General features: G+C 37.7%; 1 protein-coding gene across 2 annotated transcripts in view; it reads right to left on the bottom strand.

Annotated features, from left to right (window-relative positions):
- The window catches only part of AFDN (afadin, adherens junction formation factor), a gene marked incomplete at both ends in the record, with an annotated part of 126,768 nt that overhangs the window by 37,140 nt on the left and 71,210 nt on the right, over nt 1-18,418 (bottom strand). Inside the window, 8 exons of one of the 2 annotated variants that reach the window (XM_080341887.1) lie at nt 3,282-3,368; nt 5,533-5,636; nt 6,457-6,655; nt 10,403-10,546; nt 11,034-11,299; nt 13,996-14,090; nt 16,300-16,445; nt 17,187-17,207. In XM_080341887.1, the coding sequence (XP_080198013.1) occupies nt 3,282-3,368; nt 5,533-5,636; nt 6,457-6,655; nt 10,403-10,546; nt 11,034-11,299; nt 13,996-14,090; nt 16,300-16,445; nt 17,187-17,207 (1,062 nt within the window). The remainder of the gene's footprint in view (nt 1-3,281; nt 3,369-5,532; nt 5,637-6,456; nt 6,656-10,402; nt 10,547-11,033; nt 11,300-13,995; nt 14,091-16,299; nt 16,446-17,186; nt 17,208-18,418) is intronic. The other variant, XM_080341888.1, reaches the window with a different exon arrangement.

Raw genomic sequence — 18,418 nt, 5'->3', positions numbered from 1 at the left:
TACCTATTACAAAAGCTACTGCTAATAAAGCTACAGGAGTGTTACTGTAAGAAAACATGCAACATCTACAAAAGGGCAGAACAACAAGTTACCTTTTGGGATCACATCCGAAGCTATACAATTTAACTTTAAATAAAAAATCAGTGTATTCAGTTTAAGAAATGCTGCTAGGTATTTCCCCCATTCAAACAACCCACACAAAATCCAAACAAGCACAACGCTGCCTACAGTGCTCTGGCAGCTAACAGTTGTTTCATAACTAAACTTGTTTTCTCTGACATGTATGTATCCAGCGTACATGCTTACGACATGGTTGCTCAAAGGGGCCGTCTTGCCTTGGAAAACACCCGCACAGCAAAGTCAGGCGAGGCAGGTGATGCATCATTGCTGCTCCCTGCAGCACTCCTGGCAGGCCTGTAAACTCCTATTTCACAGCTACTCATATTTTATTTAATTAGAAGCAATGCACTTAAACCTTTTATCTGTCATTAGGCAGAAAGAGGATCAAATACAGGGTTCCCCAGGGACCTAACCCTTTCATATTACTCCTTGACTCACCTCCTTTGGTTTTGGTTTGTTTTGACATTAAAGCCAATGTATTTAAAATCACCTAGTATCACAAATTGAAACCATCTATCATAAGAATAAGCAGATGCACAGCATTTCACTGCAAGTTGCATCACTTGCCTGCTTGTGTAACTTGAGCTTCAACTCCAATCATCTTCTTTGATTGCAGCAGAGAAGGTGTAACAATCGCTTGGCGATTAAGAACATTTGGTGCTGAAGCAGTTAAGGTATGGTATCTAATTTCCCCATTAAAACTCCTAATTAGCATAGACTTTATTTATCTACAAACCCCTGCAAACTAATACAATCTTAAAGAATTATCAAATGATAAATTTGGTAGATGTTTCCTCAGACATGAGCACAGCTTACTAGGAAAATGCAGATTTTTTTTTTTACAATGGGTAAAAGAAGAAAAGCAGCCAGCAAGAATTATTTTTCTTTACAATGTCTGAGAACCTGCCCATTTCATCCACCTCTAGAGTATCACCCACCCACACATTAACCAACTTCATCCAATGCCAGTGACATGTAGGAGGACACTGTTAAGGCTTAATGAGAAAGGCGAGGCCAGCACCAACATGCAAGGGCTGCTCACAGCCTGTTACTGAGTGCAACTATTTTGTCACCTCACAGGGGAAAAAAACAACTGTTTTCCTAATCAAAGCTGAACAGTTTCAGGGTTGCCTTTTACTGGTTGGAACAGGGCCTCCTGTCAACCAGCCACTGCGTTTTCTTTTATTACAGCACTTTTGAAGCTCTCTAGAAACCAATAGTTCAATAAATGCAATTGGGTCAGCAATCAAACTGTGATCCTGTGCATGGTAGCAATATTCTGTATTTCTGAAACTGAATATGAGCTTTCATTTCTTCAACTATAAGGTACTTCCATGCAAGCATTTGATAGACAACCTTTTACTATCTAAAAGTTAGAAAAACCTAAATCTATTCTCACACTTGCCTCTCCCTCTCATTTCAGCTATTCAGTTAGAGTTTAAAAAACTTTAGCAAATGGTGTACTGTATTTACTTCCTCCATTTTCCTCAGCCAAAGGAAAAAAATGAGAATTTTAATTTTTATGCTGGTAAAAGATACATGACCTGAGACATGTCAGAAAAATTATTAGTAGAAGTCAAGGAGACAGGAACAGAAAGAAAAAAATCCACCCACTATTGCTAGCTTCTCAGTCATACTCATTCTGTTCTGCTCTGGCCAGACTTGAGAAAATTAATGCCTGTGTATTCTTCCTTACACTGCTGTTTTTATGAAACCTACTACAGGAAACACATGCTATTAATTACTTACAATAAGCAACTTTGGACCCCTTAAAATAACTCCTTGAAAATTTATTTAACTACTACAGCAACTTGCTTCAACACTTAATGGAAGACGATTATTGCTATCCAATGAACATTCTGCTGACTTCAAATTAAGCAAAAGTTTCTCTTCAACATATGCTTAAACTAAAATAGAAATCTGCCTCTTGCTTATTTCAGATCAAGATTAAAGATGTGATTGTTTTAAAAAAATCAGAATTCCATTATTGCAGCAGGTACCTAGCAGCAAGATGAAATGCAATTACTGCTTGAACCAGTGCGCACTTCTGTAACTGTGCTGAGAGGCGGACTGCTGCTTCCATCACTGATCATGTTGAAGAAATCATTAACTTGGTTAAATAACTTCTAAAAAACAATTCAAATCAAGCTTACACACTGACCAGCAGCACTGTTACATACTGCTAATGGACATCAAGAGTGTCAGTTGTTAAAACCACATGCAGAAGCCAGCCAGCTCCAGCAAAAAGGGAACTTTTTCCCTCTGTTATATCCTGCTTCTGCCTAAATGAGAAATCAGATTTCACAGTTTAAAGTGGAAAAAAAAAAAATCCACTGCACATTTTGAAACACTTAAGAGAAATGCAGATGGCAGTCAGAAGTATTTAGTATTTAATCTGGTGTATCTCAAGATGTAATATTTGCTTCTTAAATTATTAACCCACTCGACCTAAGTAAGAGCAGAATACTGAGTTACATTTTTCAGATCCTTAATAGTTTCCTGAATAACTGCTGGTTGTTAGCAACATACACCTGACACCTGGTATTCCTCTACATGTGTCAAAAATAAATTTTAAAAGCTGATACCATGCAAGATTACTGTTTCAAGAACAGCCTATGAAATGAGCAAAGTTGTAGAAAAAAATAGCACTGTTTAGAAGTAATTAACTATGTGAGATAACTTAAAAGCAGTAAAACAATCATGTTTTCAGCTCATGCACTCAGTGCCAAGGAAGAACACAGCATTCTGAAGTTTCATGTGCTACACAGTGAGGAGACATTAGGAAGGACTTGTGCTCTGTTGTACACCACATAATTACAACAAGGACTTTTGCATCATTTATAACAAGCTTAAAATTCAAAGATTATGTCTGCTATGTGATCCAGTTAATAAAGCAAAATCAACCAACTAGTGGAGTCCTCCATCTGGTGGTTGCAGTTATATATGCATTCTATACATTACTATGTAGTACTACTAGGAGCAGCATACACCCACAATTTGGGCAAGTCAGGGCAGAAACACTTTCCAGCCAGAACAGAAGTATGATCAACATGATGTGCACAGCAAACCTAAGGCAAATAGATCTTTCCATTAACATTTTCCACAATAGGCTGATTAAAAAAAAACCCTTTTTTCAGTAACACACAAACTGACTTCCATACCTTGGCAGCAACAATACTCAGGCCCATTCCATTTTGTTTTTTTAGTGTTACAGTGATAATCTCGGGTTCTTTCCTCAAAGGCTGAGCCTATCAAACAGGGAAGGGGAAAGAAGAAAAAAAAGACAAGAGTTCATATTTACTGTCAGGCTATAAAAATTACTGTGCAAAATAGTTCATCTATAATCAGAACTAAGTTGTTAGTGCAGCAGAATATCTCACACCCTAAATAATACATCTGGTACTCCATTTTAAAGGTAGAAACTCTTAACATTTGATTAATATGGATGCACATTATCAAGTACTACACCTGTGTCGCAAGCACTGCTGAAGCTTTGAAGTCTACCCATTGTTCTCTAATTCCATAAAGAGATTATTAATGATTCACAATTTGAAATGTAACGGGTCTTCAAAATTGTAGTAACTTTTAATGAAAACTGAAGTTCAGACTCAGTAGGCACCTACTAGAAAGGTGAGGGTCATCTATATGGAGCTCAGTTTTTAGTGCTGCATCTAGAATATGACAATTCTGCACAGATATCAAAGAGGCCCATTAATTTCAAAGGCAGAGATAAAGCCTTGGAAAAAAGTTCCAAAATTTTTCACTTCTGAAAATTCTGTAACTCAAATCCAGCCTGAGCCCCCAAACATGTTCAGTAATTTTTTTTCCTATCTTTGCAACCTTGCGAGTTCACTCTACTCAAAAAGTTGCCGTCACAATCTTCATTAGCTGAAGCATTTAAGTTAAAGCACCCTGGCTTGTAAATACATACTGCTAATCAAAACCTGCTAACTGCAAGTTCCACAAGATCCATGACAAAGTACAAATATACATGCACCAGAGAGAAGAATGGTTAGATCATGTTATTTGAACAGTCTTACATGGTATTCGTTTCCAGGATGAATGAAACAGTAGCATCCAATCATCCTGGCATTTCTTTATCAAGCCTCATTAAGAAGACTGGCCAGAACACTACTTCAGCTTTTTCTTAGTATGAGGAACAGCGAGTACCCAGTATAACTTCACCTGATTTTTTTTCCACTAGCTGTCAAAAATGCACTTCTTTAGAGCAACAAAGGGAGGAGGAAAAGCATGAAGTCTCAAGAATGTCTCTGTTCTATTTCTCTCAGTCAAATGCCCATTTACCAAGACACTAAACCTGCAGAGCCCAGTTTATCAGCAGCTCAAGACTGGTCTCTGCTGTATCAGTCATACTGCTTGAGGAGATGCTGCTCTCTTCTGTAAAGTGAGCATGTTCCTTAGGACACTGCAGCAAGAGTGCGTAACGTCATCAAACAAATGGCAGGTTCTGAACAGAATAAATGAAGCTTTGAAGTCCCTCTGAATAGTGAAACAGCAAGTAGCAACTATTTTTCACAGAAGGCCTTAGGAACATAGTTCTCATTTCATGCTGGCCTTCCTGATTTCACTGAAATACTAATTGTAAATATGAAGCTATTTCTGTTAGTTGCTCTAAAAATGATTTCACATAAAGCCATCATCTTTCCAAACCAAGTTGTTTTGTAACTTTTATGTTCTTGATTATCACGTATTCAAAAACAAAACAAAACACCCACAATCCACCACAAAAAACAACCCCAAAAATAACAAAAAAAACCCCTATAACAGAAAAAAGCCACCTCACACTGAAGTGAAACCCTTCTTTATTATGTATAATGAAAAGGAAAAACTAAGGGATTTTCTCCTGAAAACCTAGTAGAAAAAACAAAACAAAACAAAAACAAACAAAAAACCCCCCACAAAAACAACAACAACAAAACCAAAAACACAAAACAAAACAAAGCAAAAAAAACACAAAAAACCCCACACCAACAAAAAACAAAAACAAAAACAAACAAAAAAGCATCACAACCACACACACAAAAAACCCCCTCAAACAGATTACAACTTCATAGTAAACATTTAGGTGGTAACTCCCAATTTATAAACAAAAGCAGACTGCAGCTCCATTCACAAGTTACTTACAGATGCACGTCCATATATATTTTTGCCTGAATTTAAAGGTAATTTCTTCACTGTTTACTCCCAGAGTAGGGGAACATGACAAAGTTTGTGTATGTGAGAATTGTACCATGCCACAGCCTAGAAAAACACCAACTTACAAATCACTGAGGTAATATAGGTTTAATTATGTAGCCTGTTCTTCCTAATAAGGATTACGACTCATCACGTGAAACAAAATGGCTTGCCAAGATATCAGTTTTGATAATTATTCACTGAATCAATACTTACTAGCTCAGCATTCTCATGTGACAGGTGACTTTCATAGTCTGCACCTTCAAAGTATATTGTCCACGTGCCTGGTGACCGTGGATGAGGTATTAGTCTACAAAAACCTAGAAGAGAAAGTAACACCAGAGTCACAGTATTTTCTCAACAGATCAATTAAAATGAAATAGCCTGTCACAAGGAAATACCAAATAGTAGTATTTATCTTTTTATAGTCATTATTATGTTGAATCTTGCATCTTAGATGCCATTATGTGCTTCACTGCAATTTTATGGCATCTCTGGGAAAGTGATGGAACAACTTATCCTTGGTGCCATCTCAAGGCAGATCAAGGATAAGAGGGTCATTAGGGGCAGTCAACATGGCTTCACCAAGGGGAAGTCGTGCTTGACCAACCTCATAGCCTTTTATGAAGACATAAAAAGGTGGATGGTAGAGTGGTGGATGTGGTCTACCTTGACTTCAGTAAGCATAATTTAAGGGATATCCAAAAAGTACAATTTTGAATAAATTTTGAATACATGCATTAAAAAGGCCTTACTTGTAATAACTATACAGACATTTGTATGGCAAATTAATTATACTTACTATTTAAAGGATTTATTCTACTAGTCTTCTCCTCTGTAACCCACCGTACTTTCAAAAATGTCAGTTCCCTACTATTTCTTTTATCAATGCAAGAATAGGACTTTTCTATAGACTAAGTTGAAACCAACAACTGAAAGGGACAGGGAGAAAGGGTAAGGATTAAGAAATCATACATGCTTTTTATGGTTTGCAAAAGTAAAGCCTTGAAAAACACTGTATAAAAGATTGAAACATCCACAAAGAAAAATAAAGTTGTTTACATTTAACTAAAAATATATTGCATTCTGTGTTCACTACATCAAAGAACAAGATTATTGTAAAACAACAGAAGAACTTACCTCTCTGACAGAGTGGATCTAAAAATTCTTGTAAACCACTTGGAACATTTCTGACAACATCGCAGGAATAGCCATCTTCTGGTAAAAGAAATGGCAGCTGCAAGTCAGGATCCTCTTCCAGTTGGACTTCTCGGCCATCGCTGCGAGCAAGTTCATCAGCTGTATTTTCTGCAACAGTTACTACGTTCTCTATCAATTCCTGGACAGAAGGCAGAAAGACATTGTTACTATAATTCATTAAGGAAAAAAACTCACATTAAGAAAACACTAAGACTCCAAGAAAAAGGACTTTGGAAATTAAATTATTAGATACATAACTTCCCTGTTCCACTGTGGACAGTAAGTATGCTGTATTGCTTTATTTGATTAAATCCCATAGATTATGTAGTTAGATAATATTACAGAAACATTTTTTTACTTCAATATTTTGGTATATGTTTTTCCTTCACTTGAGGGCTATATTTAAAAATATATAGCCGAGAACATGCATGTGCAGAGGTGGAATCAGAGGCAGCTTTAAAATTTTGATACTTCGAGTGTATATATACTTCTGTAAGACTAAATATATAGAAAGGAAACAGAGAACTTGTGTAAACCAGGATATTCAGCTCCATTGGGACACATATACCCAAAGAGAATCAATGGCATATACAGTTCTCTAGTTTGGAAGTTTTACAGACCTGATGTAATTCTGCATTTCCTGGGAGCTCAGTATAATGTGAAAGATTCTTTAAGGTAGATACCTATTTTTGAAATAACGTTGTAGAAGCACACAACACAAGAGTAGGATCACTCAATGCATGGAAGAGAACTTTTAGGTTTTATATTTCGTGCACAACTGCTCCATTTAATATCACAAAAAGCTTTATGAAACCAGTGTACTTTGCACAATGTCACTACTGTGGCTGCACAGTGCACATTTTAGAGAGATCTGTAAGATTTCAGTAGGATATATGTTATTGGACTGTATAAACTGAGAAAAAATATTTCCGAAGTTAACAAAAATAAAATGCCTAACAACTCTGCGAAATGTAAATGTCCAAGCAGCATTTTGTGTTTCTACATTGTTCTATAGATCTTGAATTACCCAAAAGAGTGCACAATCAAAAGGCTCTTCTCTCTCCTCAAGTGGTTTCTCTAGTTTTCTCTTACCTTATATGCCTTAGGCTGCCCTAAGTCTCAGCATTATTCAGTTGTTTAGTGAAATAAAAAAAAGTTACAGGCAACTTTTAAAAAATATGTGAGTAGTAAATCTCTGAGTGCTCAGTCTCTTTCAAGCTGCATTATCTGCCTTAGGAACCAAGAAATCACCCCAGGTTTGACTCATCACTACACCTCAACAAGCAGGCAGTATCAATACTTGAAAGTATCTTTACCTTTAACTAACCAGCATTGCTTCTGGAAGAGAACTCATCCCAGAGACATGTGCTTTTGCCAGCATCAAGGCAGAATCACTACAACTCAATTATCTGAAGCTGCTACAAACATTATGTGTATAGATCCCTTTACTACAAGTATCTGCTTTACAAAAGATTCAGATGTGTTTTCCAGTCTCTTTCTATAGCTTCTACCTGGCCTCCAAGGCCAGTTTAGTAGTTTGGTCCTAATCTCACCCCGGTTACACTAATACGTAACTCAGTCTGTAAGCCCGATACAACAATTTTATTACTAAAACACAACACAGAATATGGTTAAGACAAATCATTTGAATGTTCAGTTCCAGGAGAAAGCTGGATAAATCCAGCCTGTCTTTAGAAGTGCTCTTTGATAAGGGCCTTACTACCATAAAGGTGCTAATTTTTAAAAGAATTACATAAAACTAAGGTAAATAGAAGTAAATACATTTATATTCCTTTGAACCAATTTCAAGCCTTGACATTTTTTCACATTTGGCAGCAATACGGCAGAGTTTGAGCATACAAGACTTTTTCATAGCAAGGAGCAAAGAAGTCTCAAATACCACGTTCCCACAACAGGACAAACAAGCCATCCTGTAATCCTCCCTCTGACACAAAGACCGCCTGTCAAACCTAGTGCTATAGTTCTTTGGAGGGCCCTAAAGAACAAGAACAATAAACCGTGGGATTCTACCTATGTGTAAACAGCAAATATAAGCTATGTTCTTCAGCAAAAGAATTTTTGGTTTCCTAGCCAATATATAAAAATATATCCAAGCTACAAGTCCCTCTTAACACTTTTAGAACCATTCTGTTAGTACCTTTGATTTAATAAACAGATGTATCCAAAGTAATTTAAAAAAACTTGGTCAACAATGCATTCAGTTATGTAAATCTTATATTATCTTTGTCTTTTAAGATTTTTTAGATGAGTGAACTATCCTGTAATTGTGCTTCACCTTAAGAGTTTTCATCCACGATTACAATTCTGCAAGAACACAAAACCTCTTTCAACTTTTGCCAAGATGATGTTTTGCATGGATAAAATATAGAATAGTCAGCTATGTCTCAAATATCAAGACAAAAACCAGTTCTGAAAACACCTCTCTCTACATACATGTTCCATGTGTCAATCTGTACATCAAAGTACGATCTGTCCACTGCTTATACAAAGGGATTCAAGATTCATGAATTTTTACATTCCACTGTGAAAAAAATGCTTAGTGTTCCTGCTTCTTTCATTTGATTTCTACAGTCAAAATTCCAGTCTTTGTTTCTTGTCGTTACACAGAGAACTACCTTTTCAGAGTGCTCTGTGCACATCTCCTCTACTCCCTTACTGGATTCCATCCACAACCGTGTGAGGTGCAGCGACATCTCTCTGAGCATGCTCAACAGGCAGTGCTACCTTACATTCCATCTTGGTGTAAGATGGATTTTTGGTAATGTCCTGCTCCAGTTGCAGGGAAGTACAGCTGCTGAAACTGGTGGCTAAAAGCAGGCTGATAGTGCTGATACAGTATCACAGTATGTTTGGGATTGGAAGGGACCTCAAAAGATCATCTAGTCCAATCCCCTCTGCCAGAGCAGGAACACCTAGGTGAGGTCACACAGGAACATGTCCAGGCGCGTTTTGAATGTCTCCAGCGAAGGAGACTCCACAACCTCCCTGGGCAGCCTGTTCCAGCGCTGTTACCCTCACTGAGAAGAAGTTTCTTCTCAAATTTAAGTAGAACCACTTGTGTTCCAGCTTGATCCCATTAACCCTTGTCCTATCATTGTTTGCCACCGAGAAGAGCCTGGCTCCATCCTCATGGCACTCACCCTTTATATATTTATAAGCATTAATAAGGTCACCTCTCAGTCTCCTCTTCTCCAAACTAAAGAGACCCAGCTCCCTCAGCCTTTCTTCATAAGGGAGGTGCTCCACTCCCTTCATCATCTTTGTTGCCCTACGCTGGACCCTCTCCAGCAGTTCCCTGTCCTTCTTGAACTGAGGGGCCCAGAACTGGACACAAAACTCCAGATGGGGTCTCACCAGGGCAGAGTAGAGGGGAAGGAGAACCTCTCTCGACCTACTAACCACCCCTCTTCTAATACACCCCAGGATGCCATTGGCCTTCCTGGCCACAAGGGCACAGTGCTGGTTCATGGTCATCCTGTTGTCCACCAGGACCCCCAGGTCCCTTTCCCCTACACTGCTCTCTAATATGTAATTTCCCAGCCTATACTGGAATCTGGGGTTGTTCCTGCCCAGATGCAGGACTCTACATTTTCCCTTGTTAAATTTCATCAGGTTATTCCCTGCCCAACTCTCCAGCCTGTCCAGGTCCCACTGGATGGCAGCACAGCCTTCTGGCGTGTCAGCTACTCCTCCCAGAGTAAGAATACTTCTTATTGTGTGGAGAGCAGACTGACTACTCTGACTCTTCTCGTAAGAATTTCAAACCAAGCAACAATAACCCAGCTATTTTCAGCCAGTGTTGTTACTTTAAGTCTATATTCCTCAGGTATGTTAAAAGGCATAGTAAGTGATAGAAGAGACTTACTGTTGGGATGAGTGGTTCATCTGGAGCACAGTGATAATTCTGCAACAAAGCTTGTAGCTGCAGAGAATTCAGCTTAAAGCAAGTACTGTTAATATTTGGAACATCTGCATGTGAATATTTGTCCATGGTAAGCAATGTGGTTGCCTAAGAGAGAAAAAAAAGAATGAAACCTTAAGCCTTGTTTCTGAGTTTTCTTTAGACAAGAGATTGGAAAAGACAAAGCAAGAAGCCAGATCTGTTACAGAAGCAACATAAATATGCCCAAAACAACGATTGAATATATCTCCTGTGCGTACAAAATGAATTAATACTAAACCTATCCTAAATGAGGCAGATGAATTTTTCAGCTACTCTTCTTCTCTCTGTTCAGCATAGTTATAGCTCAGTCTCATAAATAGAAATTGAACAGCATGTTGGCTAAAACCACTAATTATTAACTTCACTTTTAACTTAGTTATTCATTATGTTGAAAACATATTTTGTGTCTTTGCATGCTACCTCTATATTCCAGGACTGATTCACACAAACTATGCTTGTACACATGCTATTGTCCAGGAACACAGAATATACAAATATTCTCTTTGAATTTACAAATATGTGAGAAGTGTTAATCAGAAATACACATACTCACCTGCACTATTCTGCTCAGGTGGCAATCAGCTGCCAGTTCTAAACCTTGTTTTTCTGCCCAGGCTTCAATATGGCCCAACTGCTGACGAACAATAGCACCCCAATAATGTGAACATAACCCTGAATCTGGGGCTGTAACTAATCTGTTAAAAAGCCACATGTTGATAAAATGAAACAGCTGGGAGAAGAGCTGTATAGTCAGAGCAGCGTTCACTCTACATCGTCGCAAGAGGGACATAGCTCCAGTCAATGTATGCAGCACATCATCTACACAGATAAAAGCAACAAGTAAATCACATTCACATATTGCAATGTACAACCAGTTTGGGCCATAAATAATAATACAAAAACACCTAACCCAGGTTGGTGAATGCTAGGTGGAACCTACATGTATTAAAGTTACACAAATTTTCAGAAATGAATTTACTACTTCATGATTTTCAAGCTAGAGCAACATGGCTGAAATCTGTTTTTTAACTCCTGAAATGAAAACAATTTCTTTTGGGAAAATAATGAGTAGACAAGTATATCATGGGTTATATCTGACACTTATATCATGTCCTCACTTGAGCAAACTAATTTTTCTGTTATTTTAAATAACAAGTTAAAAACTTTATATTCTACTGTTTCAAATGCATATCACAATTATTCCGCAGCTCCTTGCAGTTAAATATCAAACTGTATTCCATACATTTCAGCAAAAATTATTTGCATTGCGTGACATACTTAAACTGCAGAACACATCTCCTGTTTACACATTAGTTTTTTTAAATATTATTCAGATTTCCTTTTGCCCATTAGTTCACCGCAATATTATGTCAAAAGCAATAGGTTCTTCCTGTTAGCTTCACCAAGACCAAACATCCTTATATGCTTCTGGTGGCAAATAAGAATGCAAGTAGAACATTTATTTCCAAGCCTTTTTTTTTCTAGCAATACTTTCATCTGAAATCTCTACTGAAGAGACTCCCAAATTAATTTCTTTAGCATTGAAATGCAGGAGGATTGTGACTGAAGAAACTCATCTGTATAAGACAAAAATCTACAAAGCAGCTCAAAACTTAAATAATGAACATTGTCTACCTTTATTCCAATGTCAGTTTGCTACTATTTTTCAGGCTTTGTGTCACAGAAATTTCTCCTTCTTACAGTACAGGAATTAGAAAAAAAACCAAAACCAGTACATCTTCATATTCTTCCTTCAATGTTTAACACCGGAGAAAAACCATCGCAGCAAGTATAATACCCAAAAGATCAGGAAGTATATATGAATTGTGTATACTCTTCCTAGTTGAACAGAATGACAGTACTTAATAGCTCTGCAGATCATCTTTACTTCAACTATTCAGAATGTCACTATCTCCTTAACTCTTCCTAACCTCTTATCTGCAATTAATCCTTTCAAACTTTCACATTTTTCATTTTCTTCTTTAGTCATCAGGCTATATAATGTAGGAGGCTCTCACATCTTCCCCATGACAAGCACAATGGGGGTTCCTATCTCAAGGCCCTGTGCATCAACGTGTTCAGCATGCAGGGCAACAAGAGGCACTAGAAATCTGAGCAGAGTCACTGAGCTGGGGTTACAGACATGACAAGAATGTTCTCATGGACTGAAATAGCCCCAGAAGGCTGCCATGGCTGCAAAGCACTGTCATATTTAAAGTATCGTGGGAGGGATCCTTGGCAGGAATCTACAATGTCAGTCAGCTTAAACTTGGTACCCACAGCATCCTTACAGCAAAACTGCTGAGATGATAACATAGGTAGAGAATTGGCTGGACCACTGGACTTGGTGGATTTGTGGATACAAACTCCAGTTGGTAGTCAGCTATTAGTGGCTTCCCTCTTGGATGGAGACTGGGACTCATACTGTTTAATGACTTAATTAATGAGCTGAGTGGCAGGATGGAGTGCATTCTCAGCGAATTTACAGATGACACTGAGCTAGGGAGAAATATTGGTACACTGAAGGGCAGCAGTATTTTTCAGAAGGGCCTTAGTAGGCTGGAGAAATGGGCAGAAAGGGACTTTATTAAGTTCAAAGGCAACTGCCAGATCCAGTGTCAGTCTGTGCAACAGTATAAAGTAGGCGTCATCTGGACACAGAGCAGCCCTGCTGAAGTGATGTACAGGTTCTGGTAAACGTGATTAAGCAGCATGTCCATGCTTGAAAGGTACCCAGTTGCATACTAAGCTGCTAAGATAGCGGCAGCAAAGTAAGCAGCAGGGAGGGATGCAATCTCTTCTATCCACCTAGCATTTGTGAGACTGCATCTGGAGCACAGCATCGAGTTTTTAGACCCCCCAGCACAAGGAAGATACCAATTTAATGAAGCAAATTCTGCGGAGAGCCACCAAGATGACGAGAGTGCTGGAGAAAAGGACAGAAAAGAGGGACAGGAAAGTGACTTGGTTCATCCTGGAGCAAGAGAAGGCTAAGGGCACAGCTTATTGTTGTCTTCATCTACCTAATCGGAGGGTTCAGAACAAGAACCCTTTCAAAGGTGCACAGTGATAGCACAGAACAATAGGCAACACAGCACAAAAATTGCAACATCAGAAATTCCAATTAGATATAGTTAAAGTATTTTCACCGTGAGAGTGGTCAACCATTGGAAAAGGTTACTCAGATATGTTGTGGCATCTCCATCCCCAAGTGGAGATTCAAAACTCAGTTGGGCAGTACTCTGAACAATCTGACTCAATTGCACCTGCCTTGAGCAAGACACTGGATTAGATGACATCCAGAGATTCCCCCCCAAACTAAATTCTTCTATGATTTTTAACCAAATACAGATCATTTGAATGTTACTACTATCCTTTCTTATCATCCATACAGAATTGATTCAAACAAGTCTCAGGGGTTAGGACAACTTGTGTCATATCACTGTTAAATATTTTGTTTATTACCAACTAATTGGATAGCTTAGAAGACACAACAAAAGATCAAGTACTCTAACCTATTTTAGGCCTCTGAGGATTATTTTCTTCTGGATCATCAAGGAATGCTGGCATGTAGTTATTAAGCTCTGATTGCAGACAATGAACCAGGTACCTGGAGAGGGAAAAAAAAAAATTTTAAAATCCCGTATGTGTTCATTACAAATGTTTCTAAAGAAAAGAGATCTACCAAATTACAAGATTCCTGAAAATGCAGTTTTATGTACGTGACTAAAGGGAACCAAATAATTATTTTTAAAAGGCCAGAGACCAGTTCTCCTATACCTTTCATATAGAGGTTGTAAAAAAAGGTTGTCAGGGAACAAAAACAGCCACTTAAATGCAATATTGCTACTGCACTCATAAGTAAAGGTCATACGCTACATAAAGATGTTGTCAGGCCAAACTGTAAGACTGCAAAACCTATTTTTTCCAAACAGAAACACATTTCTCTCTGTTTTAAAATCTGCCAAAAAAATAATCCTATTCTGAGCCAATGCACAAGATTTCTCTTACCTTTCACTACAGCAAAATGAAAAGCCTATTTTAGTATTCTCTCTCTTCTAATAATTAAATATTTTCTCTAACATGATTTTTGATAACTCATTTATGCATTTCCTGTTAAGAATTGAAACTAAAAGGGAATCAAATTGTAATCACATATATAAAGGAAAACAATTAATGGCTTTCTACAACTCCATTTTCTGTTTCACTGGTAACATTTGTAATGAAATACCCTGAGTTTCTAGAAAACAAAAGCCATGGCAATTTCAACCAATTCTGGAGTATGCAAGTTGCTACCATCAAATAACATTTTCACAGCAGATTTGTTTATTTTCATGCTTCTGTTGTGCTTTTTCATTTGCCTTCTCAATACATATTCCACAGTTACATTCTCCAAAAGTTTGATACATCAATTTGAAATCTTCTGTGTTACAGTGTACTTAGGGCCAAATTCACAGACAGATAAAACTCTGAAAAATGCTTTCGCATCCAGCCTGCTCGTCATGTACAGGGAAAAATACAGTTCCGCCCTTTCCTAGCCACCTAAATATTCTGTCTTTACTGACTACCTAGAAAATTGAAATAGCAAAGAATATTTTCAAGACACCAATCCTGCCACTGACCTGTGGCAAAAAGACATAGCTTCATTAACAGTTAGAAATTTTAAAGTGCTATAAAGATATAGACTTTGTCAAAATAGCTACTTGCTATACCCTGTTTTCCCATAACTCACCACCACCACCAGAATCTGTGGGAGTACATACGAACTCGTTTGATGCTTCTCTGATACCTTTTAAAAGTTCAGAAAGCAATTATGTGGTTTCATATACCACGTTCACATACTACAATACTATTCTTTAGAGCACTGTAGCCCCCACTTAAAGCTAAACAGTTAAACCATGGTTAGGTCTTCCAATACTCTCACGGAATAAAAAGAAGAAAGATTATACTCTGTGCTATTACAGAAGGATGAAAAGCTGTATATAAAACAGACATCCTACAAGTGGGAGAAGGCTGGCTGTAAGTCACCCAGGGTACACTGAGACTTCTCTAAACATTAGTTTGAGAAACACAAATTTGCTGAGAAAAACTTGTTCAATACTGGCTCGGGGAAAAAAATATAACCTAGATATGTGCAAAAAATCAAGCCTTTCTTATTGATTAGCACCATGCTCACTCAATGTTATCTCTGTTTGAGGATCCTTTCCTTTGAGGATTTTCCTTCCCATCAGATACTTCATTGAATTTTTCTTTTAATCAGTATTGTAATTGCCTGAGTTGACTAGTATAGGTTGATTTTACCCCAAGCCAAAACCTGTCTTTAAGTTTAAGAAAAAAAATGTGCAAAAAAACCCTGTGCAAATTGCTGTTTATGCAAATTATGAAAGGAGTAGATTATTAATACAATAAGAAGCCCTTAAAGAGCACAAAGTTCATTGAAGACCCATAAACGTTTAAGTCTATGTATTGATGTATCAACAGAAAAAATATTTCCTCATCTCCATAACAACCTCAAATCAAAATAAAACAATAACACAAACTTCATCTAACATTTTGTTAAAATTTTCATTGGGAGCCTCAACTATCACAAGAAGACCTAACAGATTAAACTCCTTGCATAGCCCAGTGATTCATATTCATAAATGAAATATCTGTCTAAAAAAAGCAAGGCTAGCTTCTCTTATAAGTCCTCCTCTCAGTTATCTAACAAAACGCAAAGGACATTATTGGTATAACTAAAATTGAGCAAAAATGTGAAGTTATTGTAAAACCACAGAAACAGGAATATGCTAAGTGTAACAGAAGTTTGATAGTCTTACTTGAATGCCATTTGAACCAAGTGTGCCAAAACATCTTGTGCATCCACAGTAATTCGGCTAAGATCTCGGTCTTGCTTTATGAAATTCAGTAATTCAGATGCATTTGCCATCCAAAAGGCAAGTGCTCCAGCAATATTCTTCTGTTTCTGTAAGGAGAAAGAAGCAAGAAATAATACAGGGAAATAGTTTTCTGATAAAGCGCAGCAGCTTAAAAAGGCTCCAAAAGATAGACCAGTACCTTTTCCCATTTCACCAGACATATCTCAGATACCAGATATTTGCAAAGTGTTTATATGCAATATTGCAATTGCTGTAACTGGTAAGTTCAATTTTAACACATTCACTGAACACATGATATTCTGTTAACCTGCCAATAGCCATATCAATAAAGCCACGGCATAAGCATCTAGTCATACAGTGCTAAGAGCTTAGCAGAATGCAGTATCTGGTAATCTGTGCACTTTTAAGCGCATATTCACTACTGTCCACTGCCACCCTGATACTGCGCTCACTGGCTTTGATACCAGGTGATTCAGTATCAAGTACTGATCTATCTCACCATCTCCCGACCAGAAATGCCAGGCTAGGCAACCTCAGATGAAATCCAAAGAATAGGAACCACAAACAACAAAAAAAGAAAATAAAGGGAAGAAAAAGAACTTTGGTCATTTCATATCCACATTGAAGTGCGTTAAGCAGAAATTATGGAATGCCGTAAAAGTTGCGAAGTCAAAAAAGGATTTTAGTACTGCATGTTCCAGTTGCTGAATGAGTGTTATGAACTGTTCAAGTCCAGCTGTTTGAGTATTGTATTTTGATATGGAAGCAGCATGAGAAACTGAGCTAAGCCAACATAGCTAGGATCAGTTCCCAGCAATATATCCTACCTGATCAACCTGGTCTACCTCCTGGAGAAAAACGGACGAAGGAAATCAAACAGAAGAAAGAAACTTGTGAACAATCATGATAGTTTTAGAAATCAAACACTAAATATGAAGGTACAATACTTACGTTCACAGTTATACACAGATGCATTAATCAGTATCTAAGATGCAACTGAGCCCCTTTTGAAAAATTAATTACTTTAATAGGACTAGTAGCACAACAGCTAAGAACTGAAGTGCCCACATGTCACAACTAATTCAAGGGATGCCCTGTCCTAGTTGTCATCCCCGACTAGTTGGTTATTCCATGCTCAGTGCACCAGAGAAACCCCGTAGAATTTTTTGTGGGCGATAGGGTAACTACCCATCCATGTAACAGATCCAGGGAGCTACAAGCCCACACTGCTGCAATGAAGACAATGCACAAAGGGGGACAGAAAATCCCCACCAGAAAACAAAAACACAGCAACAAACGAAACCAGACAAGAAACATAAAACACCTAGGAAATTAAAGAACAAAAAGGGTGTTTTAAACAACAAAACAGAGTTAAATGAAATACCACACTAAGCTGCTTAAATGTTGGCACGTAAAAGCTATGCTGAGTTAAGCACCCAAAAAAAGCCGCACCAAGTATGTTTGTCTGACTATTTAAAACTGAGCTCTTACTAAAATTTTTTTTGGCTTTCTGTTCAGACCACTCTCCCCCACCTACGACACAGTGAGCTTAGTTGCAAAAATGTGAGGTGCCATTTGCTGTTAGTATTGTAATTTTAGTTAGAGCTCAAAAACCTAAATTGTCCCTGCTTTTTTGTTTCTTCCCTTTTTGCAGCCGAGGCATTCTGCACTGACTGAAGATGTGTTGGCACAAAACGAAATGACATGTTCCTTCTACAAACAAATGTTAAAGTTCGCAGAGGATCAGAAATGACACTGAATGATTTGGGGAAAACAAAAAAAAATCAGGGTTCAAAAAAATTGGCTTTTTTATATGAACTAAGTTTCTATTCCTAGACTGTTATTGAAAGCACTGAGCCTTCTCATAGATCTCTCCAATTTTATCTGTTCATATGAATGAAGTCTTCCGTAGTATTTGCATACACTCATGCAAAGACTGCAGAAAGTCAGAGACTTAATTTGTTAGCAAATACTTCTTGAGTAACTTCAGAAAGCTATCAAGTCTCCTTACCATCCAGGCAGGCAAAAATAGGATCTAAACAATTTATTTTACTCCCAA

This window comes from Nesoenas mayeri (genome assembly GCF_963082525.1).
Source record: "Nesoenas mayeri genome assembly, chromosome: 3".
NCBI classification, from domain to species: Eukaryota; Metazoa; Chordata; class Aves; order Columbiformes; family Columbidae; genus Nesoenas; species Nesoenas mayeri.
The sequence above is the reverse complement of the archived record's forward strand: the minus strand, read 5'-3'. Positions and strand labels throughout refer to the sequence as shown.